This window comes from Leptinotarsa decemlineata, unplaced genomic scaffold, assembly GCF_025532065.1.
Source record: "Leptinotarsa decemlineata unplaced genomic scaffold, Ldec_3_MD MMD2_tig00026307_RagTag_RagTag, whole genome shotgun sequence".
NCBI classification, from domain to species: Eukaryota; Metazoa; Arthropoda; class Insecta; order Coleoptera; family Chrysomelidae; genus Leptinotarsa; species Leptinotarsa decemlineata.
Window position 1 is genome coordinate 9523308 of NW_027412681.1, and position 14579 is coordinate 9537886.

General features: G+C 33.5%; 1 protein-coding gene across 11 annotated transcripts in view; it reads left to right on the plus strand.

The window, feature by feature from the left end:
* Positions 1-14579, plus strand: part of LOC111512269 (phospholipid phosphatase homolog 1.2 homolog) — an 87006-nt gene that overhangs the window by 39981 nt on the left and 32446 nt on the right. For 6 of the 11 annotated variants that reach the window (XM_074180864.1, XM_074180867.1, XM_074180865.1 and 3 more), the window contains exons 2-3: positions 9143-9311; positions 12755-13233. In XM_074180864.1, the coding sequence (XP_074036965.1) occupies positions 9143-9311; positions 12755-13233 (648 nt within the window). Of the gene's footprint in view, positions 1-5483; positions 5674-6391; positions 6443-9142; positions 9312-9533; positions 9683-12004; positions 12025-12631; positions 12669-12754; positions 13234-14579 lie in introns of those variants that run through there. The other 5 variants (XM_023168369.2, XM_023168368.2, XM_023168370.2 and 2 more) reach the window with 5 other exon arrangements.

The window sequence follows — 14579 nt, forward strand, 5'->3', positions numbered from 1 at the left end:
TTCATTATTTCTTTCCTGCCAAGGTTGAAAACTTTCCGCTTTCTACATTGTAGTAGGGTAGGTACAAATGTCTTTTATGAAACATTCTTCTGCGGCAAATTAGGAGTAAACTTTTCCTGAAGCATTTTTTTATAATTCATTTCACTTTGATCATCACGTTTGGAATGAAGTTGGTCTTTGTATACTTTCATTTGTGTGATCACTTTAAGTTTTCTCATAGATGTGTGTTAAAGGAATATATGCTTGATTCATTCAAATGACTGGTCCATTTTTTTCACAACATCTTTAATTATTCCTCAAAAAACTGTTGAATGAAGATGATATTCTATTGAAACTTCTCAATTTGTTTTGATATAAGTCTACAAGAACCCTGTCTCACGCATTTTTTTTAAACTCTTGGAAGAACCAGAGTGAATATCATCCTCTTTCAAATTTCTATACATGGTACGTAGGCACTTTCTTGTTGGTTGTTGCGTAATAAATTATATAACAGCGAAGAACACGTTCATTGAAGTCGTTTAAATATGTCTTTGGATTTTTGTTTTCGGAGACTTGAAAATGATGCACATTTGCCATTATCTATATTTTTGCACAGCTCGTTCTTGCTCGCATGTGTATCTTGCTGTATAAAATATATAATATCTAAAATAATTTCTCTATTTTTATACCACTTCTATTTGTAACTTGCGTTACTGCAGTTTCGTTCTATAAGGACACTTTCTAACGAATACAATATTTCTGAGGAAAGGTTGGTTCGGTAACAGGATAATTTTTTCTTTAAAAAATTGTTTTCTTGCCGACCTTTCGAATTCAATTAAATCACTCTTCAGGGCTCGAAAAATAGTTTCTTCGTGTTAATATCACTAGTTTAAAAACTATTAGACATATTGAATACATTTGGAAAGATTAAAAACATTGCAACAACCAAATTTTCGAAACAACACCAAACCAGAACGACATGAAACAAACGATTTGTATCTAATATGTCTAATGGTTTTTAAAATAGTGTTATTAACATGAAGAAACTACTTTTTGAGCCCTGAAGAAGAATTTATTCAAATTCGAAACGTCGGCAAGAAATCAAATGTTTTTTTAAGAAAAAATGTATACTGTTACACAACCAACCTTTTCTTGCAGAAAAATTATTGAATCACTAAACTAGTGAACTGAATACAATATTGTTTATTGTATTCGTTTGAAAATGTCCTTGAAGGACGAAACTGCAGTCCCGATGGATACAAATACAAGTAGCATAAAAACATAGAGAGTTTTATTTTAATTCATTTTTCTCATGATGATCTTCTACCCCGTAGTAACGACTACATCTATCAATTCATCTTTGTGTTTGTTGGAACTGCCACAGTACAAAATTTATCTTATTTCTGGGTCTGGCTGTACTTACCTCTCATATAGGTACGCAAGTTGAAATGTGCTGAGCTATAAACAATAAAAAATTGTATTGGTTTATATATCATAACTAGCTACCAGGTCTTTCCGCCTGGAAGAATTTCTCAAGTCAGAAGACATACTTTCAGTTTTTTTGAAAAGCATAATGCACTCATAAGCATATACACCGGGTATTGTCGTAAAACCTGTTTGAAAACACCTCTGAATGAATCTCCAAAACTCACATTTAGTTTTTTCCAAAAAATATTTCATAACAAGCCCAGATGGAAAAAATTGTGATGAACTATGCTTGCACAAGTCTAATCTAGGCTCCAAAAATTCCTTTCAGAGTGTAACAATCCTGTGGAAGTAGTTTTCTCGATAGACACCTAACAATGCCAAGTAAAAATCGTTTAACACATTGTTTCTGATGAGTTTTGAACACTATACATTGAGTTTTATCGCTATTCGAAATTGATTTGTTATTTCGACCTTGCCGTGATTACCCTTTATCTTCGATAATGGTTTTTTTCGACCCGTGTATTTTTTTTTGTGAATTTTTCTTCGTCTGTCCAAATTATATTGTTAGAAATGATATTTCCTCAATCCAAGTTATGATGAATTCACAGAGGCCTAATCGTTTGCAAAATCAGATTTTTTGAATTCTTAAAATGCGTATTTATGAATATAATCTCACGTTACAAAATGCTACGTGATAGTGATAATTTTTCGTAATTATTAGCTTCGGTATTGGTAACCACAATACCTTTCCTTCTTTCAATATTCTCAGAAACTACGCTTTTTCCAAGGTGTGGCGTCTGAGTATAATGCGCTGGAATTTTTCATATTCTGTATAAGTCAATATATTCACCATAGTCACACTTTTGAATACTAATATCAACATACTTTTTCGGTGAGAAAGCGGATGTACCAGTAGCAATGGCAGCAATGGAAACAGTAAATTCACTCACTAAACAAATTGCGTCTCAACCTAGAGTTGAATTTCTGTTGCAAACCTCTCTCCTCCCCAGTACAACCTCTGATGCCAGATATTACTATATGACGATAGCTTGATATCAACAAACTTCTGAATGTCTTCTACTTGTCTTACAAAAAGGAATTTTTGCTCAACAACGATAGACGAAGTATACTCGAAAATCACGAAGGAAGCTCCCACTCAATAACTTCCTGAATATTTAAAATACACCAACATCTTGAGCGATTATTAGTATAGTTTTCTGAAGCAAAGATCAACAGGAGACAACCTCATATATTTTATCTATCTTTGAAAAAATTCTATTAAGACGGATCATGTCTGTCATGATGCTGTAGCTCTTCAGCTTTCTGAGTTTCTCAAAAGTAGCTATCAATGGTTTTTCTTTTTTATTTCTTCATCATCAACTTTGTTGTTTCCCAATGGTTATGATGTTACCAACCATTTATCCTTCTCATTGTTACAATGTTCATTTGGGTTTGGGACTGTATCCTAACAATCGGCAGCATGAGTGGATAGCTTCTTCAGAGGTTTATTCATCTTGATGGTTCACTGATAAACCAGTCATCAGAATTACGAGAGGTTCATATCCACCAGATTTCAAGATGTACGTTACTGAAACTTCAGCTGAAGTGTTTGTGATAACTGCGGCAGAAGATATCAAACTATATTTTGAAAGATTATCTAATCAGAATGAAAGTCCTGTCAGAAAAGTTTTGAAACCTCATGGCGTAAACACAATCGAAGATGATAATGAAATAAGTCTCTGTCAGGGCTCGCTCCAAGTTTCTTTCAGAAAACAACTTGTACTAAAATTCATATCCAGGAAAAATCGACCTGTGAAACAGGTGCAGTAATATATACTCAAATTTGTGGATCTATGCAAGTTAACTATTCAGATAGTAGCAAATTTTAGGTATGCTTCAAAGAGGAAGTTTCGAAGTTTCACCGAGTTTTCTTTATTAAAACCAAGTCCGAAGTGGTGCAGCGTTTGCAGACATACCTGAAACAATACAAAGATACTGACAACATAATTATAGAGTCTATGAGCGATGGAAGGGAGGAGTTTAATATCGGCAAAAGCGATCTTTCATGATAATGGTATCCGTTGTCGTTCCTCGATGTCATATACTTTCCAAAAAATTAGCTCAGCTGACTGCCTTACTCTAGTGCAAGATTTATATTCTATACGAAGAACTTGTCAATCTGACTCCGGGCTGACGGTATCAATAAAGATGCTCAGGTTCTGAACCATGAATATTGAAGGAAAAACACCAATACAGCTGTAGCAAGGTGGATGCTTTTCTATTGATCAGTTTCGTACTTTTACAACGGAGTGCTATGTAAATGTTCCTTAACAAAAAATACAGAAATGGGACAAAAATCTGTGTAAGGACGATTCATGGTATACTGTGGAGAACATGATATACAGTATGGTGGCACAAAGAAATACCTACAGTTATATATTCGAGAGTTATCATCGAGTGGGGTTAGAGTCCAATATTCCCCGTACTTCGTAGAAAATGTGTTACTTCCTGAATGTGATGGACCAGATAGATGATGGAATCTCCTGAAGTGAGTTATTGGAAAACGACAATGTTAGAGGAGACGGAGTCACTGAATAAAGACTATACTTGAAGTTTGTCGGAATGAGAAGAATATTAGTAGTAATGAAAAAAAGAGAATTGAAACTTTCTATGTTTTTTACCACTTATATTTGTAACTAACGTTACTGCAGTTTCGTCCCATAAGGACATTTTCAAACTTATACATTAAACTAACAATGGTTTATTACATTAGACCTTATATAGCACCCCTGTAATAATAGAGGTAATTGGCTTGATTGAGTACCTGAATTTACAATTTACAATGCGGATGTGCTAATTTGAAAACTGGTGAGTAAACTAAATCGATTTAATCATTTAACAGGTTGCGCCCGCAATGTTTATGCTTGTGAGTTTCCAAGGATTCTAAATAATTGAGTTTGTAACCCTTTCTTGCATAGTGCAAAGTTTCCGTATCGTTTACATTCGGGAACTTGTGTTTGCATGCCAAGGAATGGTTTGAAAACGTCGAATCATATTTTCCTAGTCTGAAGGACCTTTCATGTTCAGCATACTGTTTTTGAAAATGTCGACCACAATGTCCCACAGAAACACTATTACACTACGGACACTTAAGCAAATAGACCCCAGATTTTTCCAACTTGTCCACCTTATTTTTGGCATTGAAAAGGAAATCAGATAACCTGGCATGTGGCCTGAATGCCACTTCCACATAGTTTTTTTCGGGAGAAACCCGCAATTATATCTGTTCTTTTTCCAAAATATGTTAGAGTTACCCATTTCTCGATTTTTGGTTGTTTGACATGAGGGTACATTGATCTGTAGAAAGTTGCAATTCTTTTTTCTTCAATATGATTTCCTACCACGTAGTAACGGCTACATCCATCAATTTATCAAATATTAGGAGTAGCCAGCAATGATTACGATACGTCAATTTTTGAGGAAGTGATGAAATTTTTAAAATAAAGCATTCTCCTGTTGATGTTTTGTTTTTTGCTATGGTTTAGTAACATTGGCAGTTTTTGATATATGGAAGGAAGTTGTCCCAAAAAGTTTCTTGTATATTTTTCAATAAGAAGACTTCTCGTGTTCTACATTGTATTTTTGCCTGCAAATCTCTATTATAATAGTCTGGATTCAGCAATTACCGATAACAATCGTTGGGAAGTATGCAGCGGGTTAAACTGAAACCACTATGAAAAATATAAGTTCTGATGAAAAATAAACTACAATATTGACCAATGTACACGAGCCAACTGCACTTGAGAAACCAATAAATATATGTTCGTGTAGTTATTAACAACAAACAAAAAATTGTCAAAGACAACTAAAGACAAAATAATGAAAAAATAATGTGAAATTCGAAAACAAAAGGTTCAGGATAGAGGATATCTACCTTAGATAAATACTCAGATCTGTTGATTTCTTTGAACTTGAAAAATAACGTTCCGATGATATTCAAAAGTATTGAGCAACGTTCGAATAATTTTATTATAATATCTTCCTGGAAATTTATTGAAGCAATTCAGTCTACTGATGACAAATCTGATGAAATTGTTTCCAGATAAAGGTATGGAATAATTCAGTAGTAGTTTTGAATCGTTATGAACATGAGGTGATTCTCGAACACTAAATGAATGTGTTGTGTTTTTGATCCTGAGAGGAATTGGGACCTCAAATTTTTTGCTGGGCTCCTCTGGGCCAATGAAAGAGCACGACCCATTAATGGTAAGTTCAGGTCATTCTCTTGGTTATGAATATTGTTTTCTCCCATTCGAAAAAGCCGCTGTCTAGATGTTACCACAATTATTGATTTTTTTGACTTTTTGCGTATATTCCTTCCTGAATTCAAATTCAATTTCATATTAGAATTTCAGCAGCCAATAAGAAGAAACTAACGTGAACATAATGAAATTGAAAATACCTAACCCTCAATGTGGATTCAGCATATTTTCACGTGAACAAATTTCTCATCAGGAACTTATAAAGTCAACTAGAGAAAATGCCAAAAAAATCCTATAGCGTATTTTTCCATTAATTTTCATATTCATTCTATATAATGTTTGGGTTTGTTTAAATGTTTGATATACCCATCAAATACTTGAGATTCATAAAAATTAATTTCTCTATGAAAAACAAAACATAAATTGGCCAGAAAAATGTAAGGGACTAACTTTGCGAGAATATCAGAAAACTGATAAAAAAGTAATTGGTAATGATATTTGACGTTCCTGAAGAAATAATTCAAAATACCTATTTCAAAAAGTTGGGTTTCTACTGTCTTTTCAAATATTGATTCATTTTCATGTTATATATCGCAACTGATATGAATACGATATCTTATCAATGAATTGAAAAATAAACACTTCGACGTATGTAAGAAACACAGTCTAGGTCAACTCTTATTTATACATGGTGTTAGTTGAAAATATGAAAAACATAAAATATATCAATTGATCTGATGCTAAATAACACATACAGTATACAAAATGTGCACGTGAGTTCAGACATAAATCATAATTCTTTAGACTTCTCTGTCAAAATCCATAAATACTTATCAACCTATAATAACAACAAACATAACCTGTACAATTTTTGTAAAGTTGACTGAAATCAGAATTATCCAAAATCGATTGGAATAATTTGTTGCATAACCTGAATAGTGAAGAATCAACTGATATGCTATATTAAACATTCTACTCAATAATCGAATCTGTTGTTCCAAGAAAACCATATTTTCACAAGCGGTACCCTTCATAGTATTCATATAGTACAATTATTAAAGTCAGATAAGAGAAAAAATTTCACGGATTATGGAAAAACCACAATTATCAAATTGACTATTTGACTGACATTCAAAATACTGCGTGGTCGTTCAAAATTTTTAATTCAGAAGATTGAAATGATTGTGAAACCACTATTACCTCCAACCCAAACATCTTTGGCAATTCGTGAAATAAAAAAACAGTAATACCTCAATTAATATCGGATGATTACAAGCCCTAATGAAATTTGCGAAACACTTTCAAAATATTTTTCCCCGTTTTCAATCCGAGAAGAATTATTCCAGCTCATAACGCAACACATCAAGAATCATCTTTCAACATTTCTTTCTACAACATTCCTTTACAATCGAGAGCGGGACTCGATGAGCTACCAACAATATTCATCAATCCTCCAAAACTGTGCTAAATATATTGCATTACCTCTTCAAATCATCTTTAATAAATCCCTTGAAGAGGGCGTATTTTCTTCTGTATGGAATAAGGCTCATATAATCCCAATCTTAATATCTGACAACAAACAACTTGTCAAAAACCATGGACCAATTTCAAAATTGTCAATCATAGCAGAAACTTTCAAATCCATTATATTTGATATCCTGTTCTTCGATGTCAAAAACATAATTAATATTGAATAAAGTAAATTGTTTATTCAGGTAAGCATAATCTACAATATGTATTCAAAATCAAAACTAGATAAGTTGAGAAACTAGAAGAAAAAAAAAAGAAAAGTAACTAAAACCAGAAATGGCGAGTCTAGGCTGAGCTACCTAAGCAGTGCTTGTGTTGTAGTCATCAACCTGGATCACATTGATTATTTATATAGTGAGTTTTCTTTTCGCCAATTTTCTAATGTATGCAGATGATCTAAAAATATACCATTTGATTTCTGATGTTATACTGGTGAGATTATTGACATAGACATCGCAAATAGTAGTGGCCCTACAATAAAATTTTGAGGTACTTATAGTCAGTGCACTAGAAATTGAATAGCAGATCTACAGTTATTGTTTGCAAGTCTTCAAATATTTTTTGCGATCCTCAAGGTAGGATTCAAACAAAGACAAACCATCATCGCTCATTTCATAATGGTGGAACAAATAACTAAATATAGACAAGAACAACGGCAAATTTTCTATTTGGACGAAACGTGGTATGACACTCACGAAACAGTTACGTAAGAGTGGCCTGATGGTTCGAGAATGTGTATGCCTAACATGCCTGCAAACAAAGGATTGCGACTAATCATTGTGCATTGCATAGGAAGTAAAGGATGGGTTCCGAATTCTTTGAAATTAGGTGAAAAAAAACATGAGGACTGCAATGTTGACTATCATAAAAACATGAAAGCTAAGATTTTTGAAGAATGGTTTGAAAACACAGTGATCTCAAATTTGGACGGGAATAATATGATAGCTCTTGACATCGCTTTCTATCATTCGCGACAGCTCATCAAAGTACCGAATGAAAATTCGAAAAAAGATGAAATACAAAGTTTTTTAATGGATAAGAATCTGTATTTTGAAGATTACTATACCCAAAACCAACTAATTGAAGTTGTACAGACAAAAACATTTGAAAAAGTGTATGCCCTTGAGAGTATTGCTGAAAAGCATGGTCACACCATATTGAGACTTCCCCCCTATTTTTGTGTTTTCAATCCCATCGAATTGATTTGGGAAAAATTGAAACAAAGCATCAGGCGTAAAAATAATTTTCCAAATTTTTTTACAAAGGTAATAGAGCTAGTTAAAGAAGAAGTATCTAATATTACCGAAGAAGACTGGCAGAAAAGGATTAAAAAAGTAATTTTAGTTGAAAAAGACTATATGGAGATTGGACACTTCCATATTAATGGTGGCCTTTGAGATGTCAATATCTTTAACTATTCACAATACAAGTTATACTTCGACTAAACTTGAAATTGCGTCGTGATCCGGAAGGGTAATTTCAATATACACTTTCAATACAAACAAAAATAATGATTACACTCACAGAAATACAATCAAGCATTAAAACATGAATAGAAATATAAAAGTGAATCAGTTATAGATCAACAACACCTAAATTTTCAATATTTACATATTTTATTTATAAAATTACTTTCATGGGTGGTGAACTTTATCTAGAAGTAAACATTTCACAGCCTTTTCGAATTTCTTATGATATTACTCGAATATGTAATACATAAACATTGTCTTTGCATTATATACTCGTATAATGAGTATTTTCTACCGACAGGTTTCCATTTGAAAACTAACCTACAGACCTGCAAAATAATCAGACTCGGTAAAAATTTATCAGAAACTCAATAATTTCAACTGAAATCTATTAATCATCAATACACTCACCGCCGCACAATATCCTTCGAAAATCAGAATAAAATCCATAATAACCGTTTTAAATTGTTTCAGGAAAACAAAGGAATGGTGTCACCAGCGCCATCTGACGTAACATCTCCAACAGTGCGTGTCAACATATCATCAGTTGTGGAGAAAGACCACAGCTCTCAGCCTACCAAGATAAAGTTCAAACGGTGGATTACCGTGCCGTACGGTTTGAATGCCCTCCTTTTAGTTTTTGGTGAGTGTTCATTTGTTCGTTGTTATCCTCAGCACTCTTTGTGAACTTTGTTATCGATTTGTTTGTATCAAAGTAGATATTACGACTGTAGGTAGCTTTGTCGGTGTTATAAATCGATGTGACTATTATCCTTGAAAAGCCAGTGACGTAGGAGTGGAATAGCGTCAATTATTAGTTATTTACTGTTGATGATAATTGTTAGGTACTAGTGGTTTTCGTAGCGGTCACGACTCAATTGTTTAAAATATGTGCGCGCAACCATTGGGAGGTGCATGAATTGCACTTAATATATTATTTATTTTGAATGATTTCAACCACTAATCCCTAACCACTAAGCCCAAAAGCTGCTTATAAGTTATTGTGAAATAGAGGTACTTGAGTTTCAGTTCACTTTCATTTTGTTATTAAGTGACAAAGTTTTGAAAAATATCAATTTTTTCGCCACATTACAAATTTTTAATAAGATTCACTCGTTTTCACTTTCCCAGTTCATTCTTTTATTCTTGTTCTTCATTAGAAACTATATATTTCAAATCGAACTGTCAGGTCAATGATTAGGTTTGACATTTGAGAACATAATATTTTGAAGTAGAAAATTCCCAAAGTTTACTTACGATTGAAAATAGTTGAAACTGTGAAGTTAGGAATCTGTTCATCTGGAAATGACAGATAAAAAATACCTTTTTTAATCAATGGGCCCATTTCAGACGGTTTTTGGCGAATACCTCACGAGGTAACTTGTGGTAGAAGTCCATTATATCTCGAAGTGAAGTGTAGTAGATTTACGATGCAGAAAAAGTTAAAGTCGTCTCCACAATTTGATATCACCCTCAGTTGTTAGATTGATGGTTTTACCGTTCAAACATCTGAGGGTGATATTAAATCATGGAGATGACTTTGAGTTTTTCTGCATCGTAAATATCACGAAGTGTTTTATCGAAAAACTCATTATCGGTGAAAATTGAATATTTCATCGTGAAGTAACCAAAAATATTGCATTTTTTGGAGTCAACTCATGAATTTTTTCATAATGCTTGGAAAGTTTTATTTTGTTTTTCTAAAAGTTACTAGGATCGAAACTAAGCGAGTCATGATGAAAATAAGTTTGATCCTCATTTCTTTTTATCGACAAAAATGTAAAATCTACCTCCTAATTATCACCCCAATTCAAAATTCACTTCATTGATGCACTTATAATTAAAAATTTCACAGGATTATAATGCTTCATTTTGAAATGAAAAATTAATTTAAGTTGAAAATACCATTCGTAATTTTGCAAAATGTTGCCTTTTTTGGGACAAATTAAAAACTATTGAAAACTATCACACTTCAATGTGTATTTATCGATGCTTCAAAATACGAAAAATAAGGGAAATTTCGACGAAAAAATAGACACCAATAATTATTTCTCTATATTTCTCTTGGTTTTCATGCTAATGTTTCAATTTCAATTGAAAAATGTAAAGTTTTTTGATCACTTCAAGTTAAAACTATTAAAAACAACCAACATTCAATAAACTAGTTTTGTCATAAAACAACTGTTCTTTCGTATTTTCATGATATATTTTCAGAGAGAATGATTTTCTCAATAACATATTCAATTTTGGTGTAAGTTCACTCTAAGTTTAAGTTTATTGGTTGGGAAATTGATACATGTTTATATCTTCTAGAATGTAGTGAAAACTAGATGTTTTTTTTATATATATTACTCTTTCCTTAAAAATGAACTTGAAGAATATCAAACATTGATATGAGGAAACCATACTTTCTCAATAATTTGCAGAAGAAAGTACTCTCAGTACTCAGTACAGAACTCTGTTCTGAGTTTTCTTCTCATTTATTGAATACTGTCCACAATCTTTATTCAACAATTGATAGCGTCATTTTGCGAAATCTATTTTGTGAACAAATATTTAATATTCAGATTATATTCAGTCAAACAGAGCCCTAAACAAAGCATTCCTGATCCAACAGACATCGATGTTTCAACCTTACAGAACAAGCCTGAGTAAAAAAAAACAGAAATTTCCCATTACGATTACACCATCTATGGGATCGATAGAAAATTCAATATTGAAGATAAATGAGGTTTCCAAATGTGATCTCTTGAAATGACCGCAAAACGAAATTAGTTCTATATTTGTCACTGCAAGGTAATAGGTTTCAAGGGTACTGCTGTATTGAACCTTCGTACCTCAGCTATACCTATTGAACATGCATTCAGGCGCCTGGAACTTCATTGATATGCATGAAATGAGTATTCTGTCGATCCAATAGATGACGTCTACGTCTACGTCTACGTAAGGGGAGATACCATGTTTTCCTGTTGTATTCAGCAAATCAAATAACACTCCATTGTTTCCATACTTTCGACTCACACTGAGGGTGCTAGGAGATATAATACCGTAATAAAACTTCCACTTGAAATTCCAATCACATCAGATAGCACCTCACAAACATATTCTCCGTAATGAGAGTGATACCAGTGTACTTTCAATTATTGATTCATCTAGTTATTTGTCAGGATTAAAAAAGCATGTTGCTCTTTTGATAAACAGTTTAGTTCTCTTGAAAATAATCACTTGGTGATCCAAACACGTGTCGAGGTGTTGAAATAACGGTTTGGTGTTGGGAAAAAGGTTCCAAACAGTGCATCACAAGTTCAGTTCTATGTTGGATATTTTCAACAATATCAATTAATGATTGTTTGAAGGTGATTGACAATGTCTCATGATGAATTTCAGTAGTTCGGACTTTCATTGTCTAATATTATATAAAATGATTTGAAATTCCTGAAGGAACCAGTAAAAATGAAAAATGAAAAAGAATAGCTCAAAATAACAATTATACTAAGCAAAACCGGTTGAGCGTGAAGGGAAATTAGTCCAGTCATCACCCGAAGACGATTGTGGATACTAACAATCGAAACGTCGTGAAGTAACTTGGCTTGAAATCTCTTAATTTTTTATTTTAATTTTTTGTTCAATTGTTCTATTTTTTACTTGTATTTTATTTCATTCACTGTAATTTCAATTAAAGTTTTTGTTATTTTGTTATTTTGAGCTATTCTTTTTAATTTTTAATTTGTATAGGTTCTTCCAGGGATTTAGAATCATTTTGTATAATATTAGACAATGGAATTCCGAACCAATGAAATTCATTAATTATTGAGCTTTTCTTTGACAATTCTGTATATCGCATATAATCGATTACGTCACTTCGATCATTACTGGTTTCAAAATATTGTCTAGCAACATTTTCGGTGCACAAAAACACTCAATGTCAACCTGAATTTTAACCCAATTTTTTTCTCAACGCAGGTACCCCTCCATATGCGAGTCAACAGGTTTTTTGTGTGTAAGTTTTGCTTGAATTTTTCGGGCTTCAAATTCACGTTAGTCAAAATCATCCTCAGACGTAATAATATATTTTTTTCATTTCAGTTCTATCCCTGCTGGTACTGGCGGAGTATGGTTACATTCCCGGCTCTAAACTGGGGTTCATCTGCGAGGATCCTTACATCTCCCACAAGTTCAGAGGTGAAGTCATCTCCCCATTGGTCCTAGGCATAGGATCCCTGCTGATCCCCATCATAACACTGCTCCTCACAGAAGTGTTATCGAACAGGACGTTCAGTAGAATTGATTACTGCAAAGTGTGGTACTTTTACAGAGAGTGCGCAATCGGGTGTGTCTTCGTCCTGACCATCACGCAAATCGCGAAAGTGTTAGTAGGGGAGCATAGACCCCACTTTTTCGACGTGTGCCAGCCGGACACGGCGAAGGACTGCGTTGTGGGCACTTTTATTGAGTCTTACACCTGCACCAATACAAAGTACAATAATTACTTCCTGGTGGATTCATCGAAGTCGTTTCCTTCAGGGCATTCATCGGTATCCTGGTTTATTGGATTGTTTTCAGCGGTAAGTTTGTCACTAAGTATAAGTCTTGAGTCAATAAAAATATTCTCGGACGGTCATGCGGCGTTGGAAGCTCTTTGCTCCTATCGAGCAACGTCTAAATTGGTAGCAAATTGGCAAAAAGAGACTTTTTTTGATAGAAAGACCTAACAGATTGTCTCTGCTCTGGATTCCTGGCCATAGTGGCCTGAAAGTCAATGAGGCTGCTGACTCCCTTGCAGATTTTCAGTACACGATGCAACGACTCAAAAGACTCAAAAGATTGTCTCTGGTCTGGATTCCTGGCCATACTGGCCTGGAAGGCAGCTGACTCCCTTGCAAAGGAGGGTGCTGCAAGCAGCTTCATCGGACCAGAACCTGTCATTGGCTTCGCTTTAGGCTTTGCCAAACAAAGACTGAACACCTGGATGGTAAGAAGATTTATGGACTTCATAAATCTTCCAGGATTGGCTCACTCCAAGGCATTTATTCACCCTTAGAAGCTTGATACCAAACAGTTGTTGGACTACAGTTGGAATGAACTAGTAACCTACCAGTCATTGCCACTAATTTCTCAACAAAACCAATGGTTGCCATCCCAATTATTACCATCAATCAAGCATAAATTAGCAGCTACATTTTACTTACTGATAAAACATTTTTATTAATAATCATTTATAGAAAATGTTTATAAAAGACAAATAGGCCATAAAAATAATAACAACATTAAAAAAAGGAACTGAAAAAGGAACTCTCACAAAAAATATTTTTGATTTCAAAATTGTTATCAAAAATTAAAAGGAATCTATGCTTCATAAACATCTACTGGTGAAGGAAACTAATAACGAATTCGTTCAACATTAGTCAGAAGCTTTGGTGTAGGCAACAAACCTAAAATACAATTTTTGTCAACAAATGATATGTCTTTTTCATCAGTCATAAACACATTTTTGTCTAAACTTGTAGTTCTCATACACATAACTTTAATGTCATTATCGTCCGCAATATCCTGCACAATATACACATATCTGTAGGACACAGATCTTCGTTTACCACCCAGAAATTTCACAAACACATGTGCTGCCACATTAACTTCGCCTCGAGTTATCTCGGTAAATTGTTTTTTATGATCTTCAAATGGGTCTACATCATCTGAGCTGCCTCCACTTTCCACCCAGTCTTCTTCACTCTCTTCATCATCTTCATAAAAATCATTTTTAGGATTTTTTTTTCAATAAATGTTTTTGTTGTCTTGCAATATTTCTTTGTTCTTTTTCTTCTATTTTCTCTTTCTTTTCATTTTCTTTCATTTGATAATATTGTCTCCAAGCTTCAGAGGTTACCACAGATAGAATTTTTTCTTTAAGTTT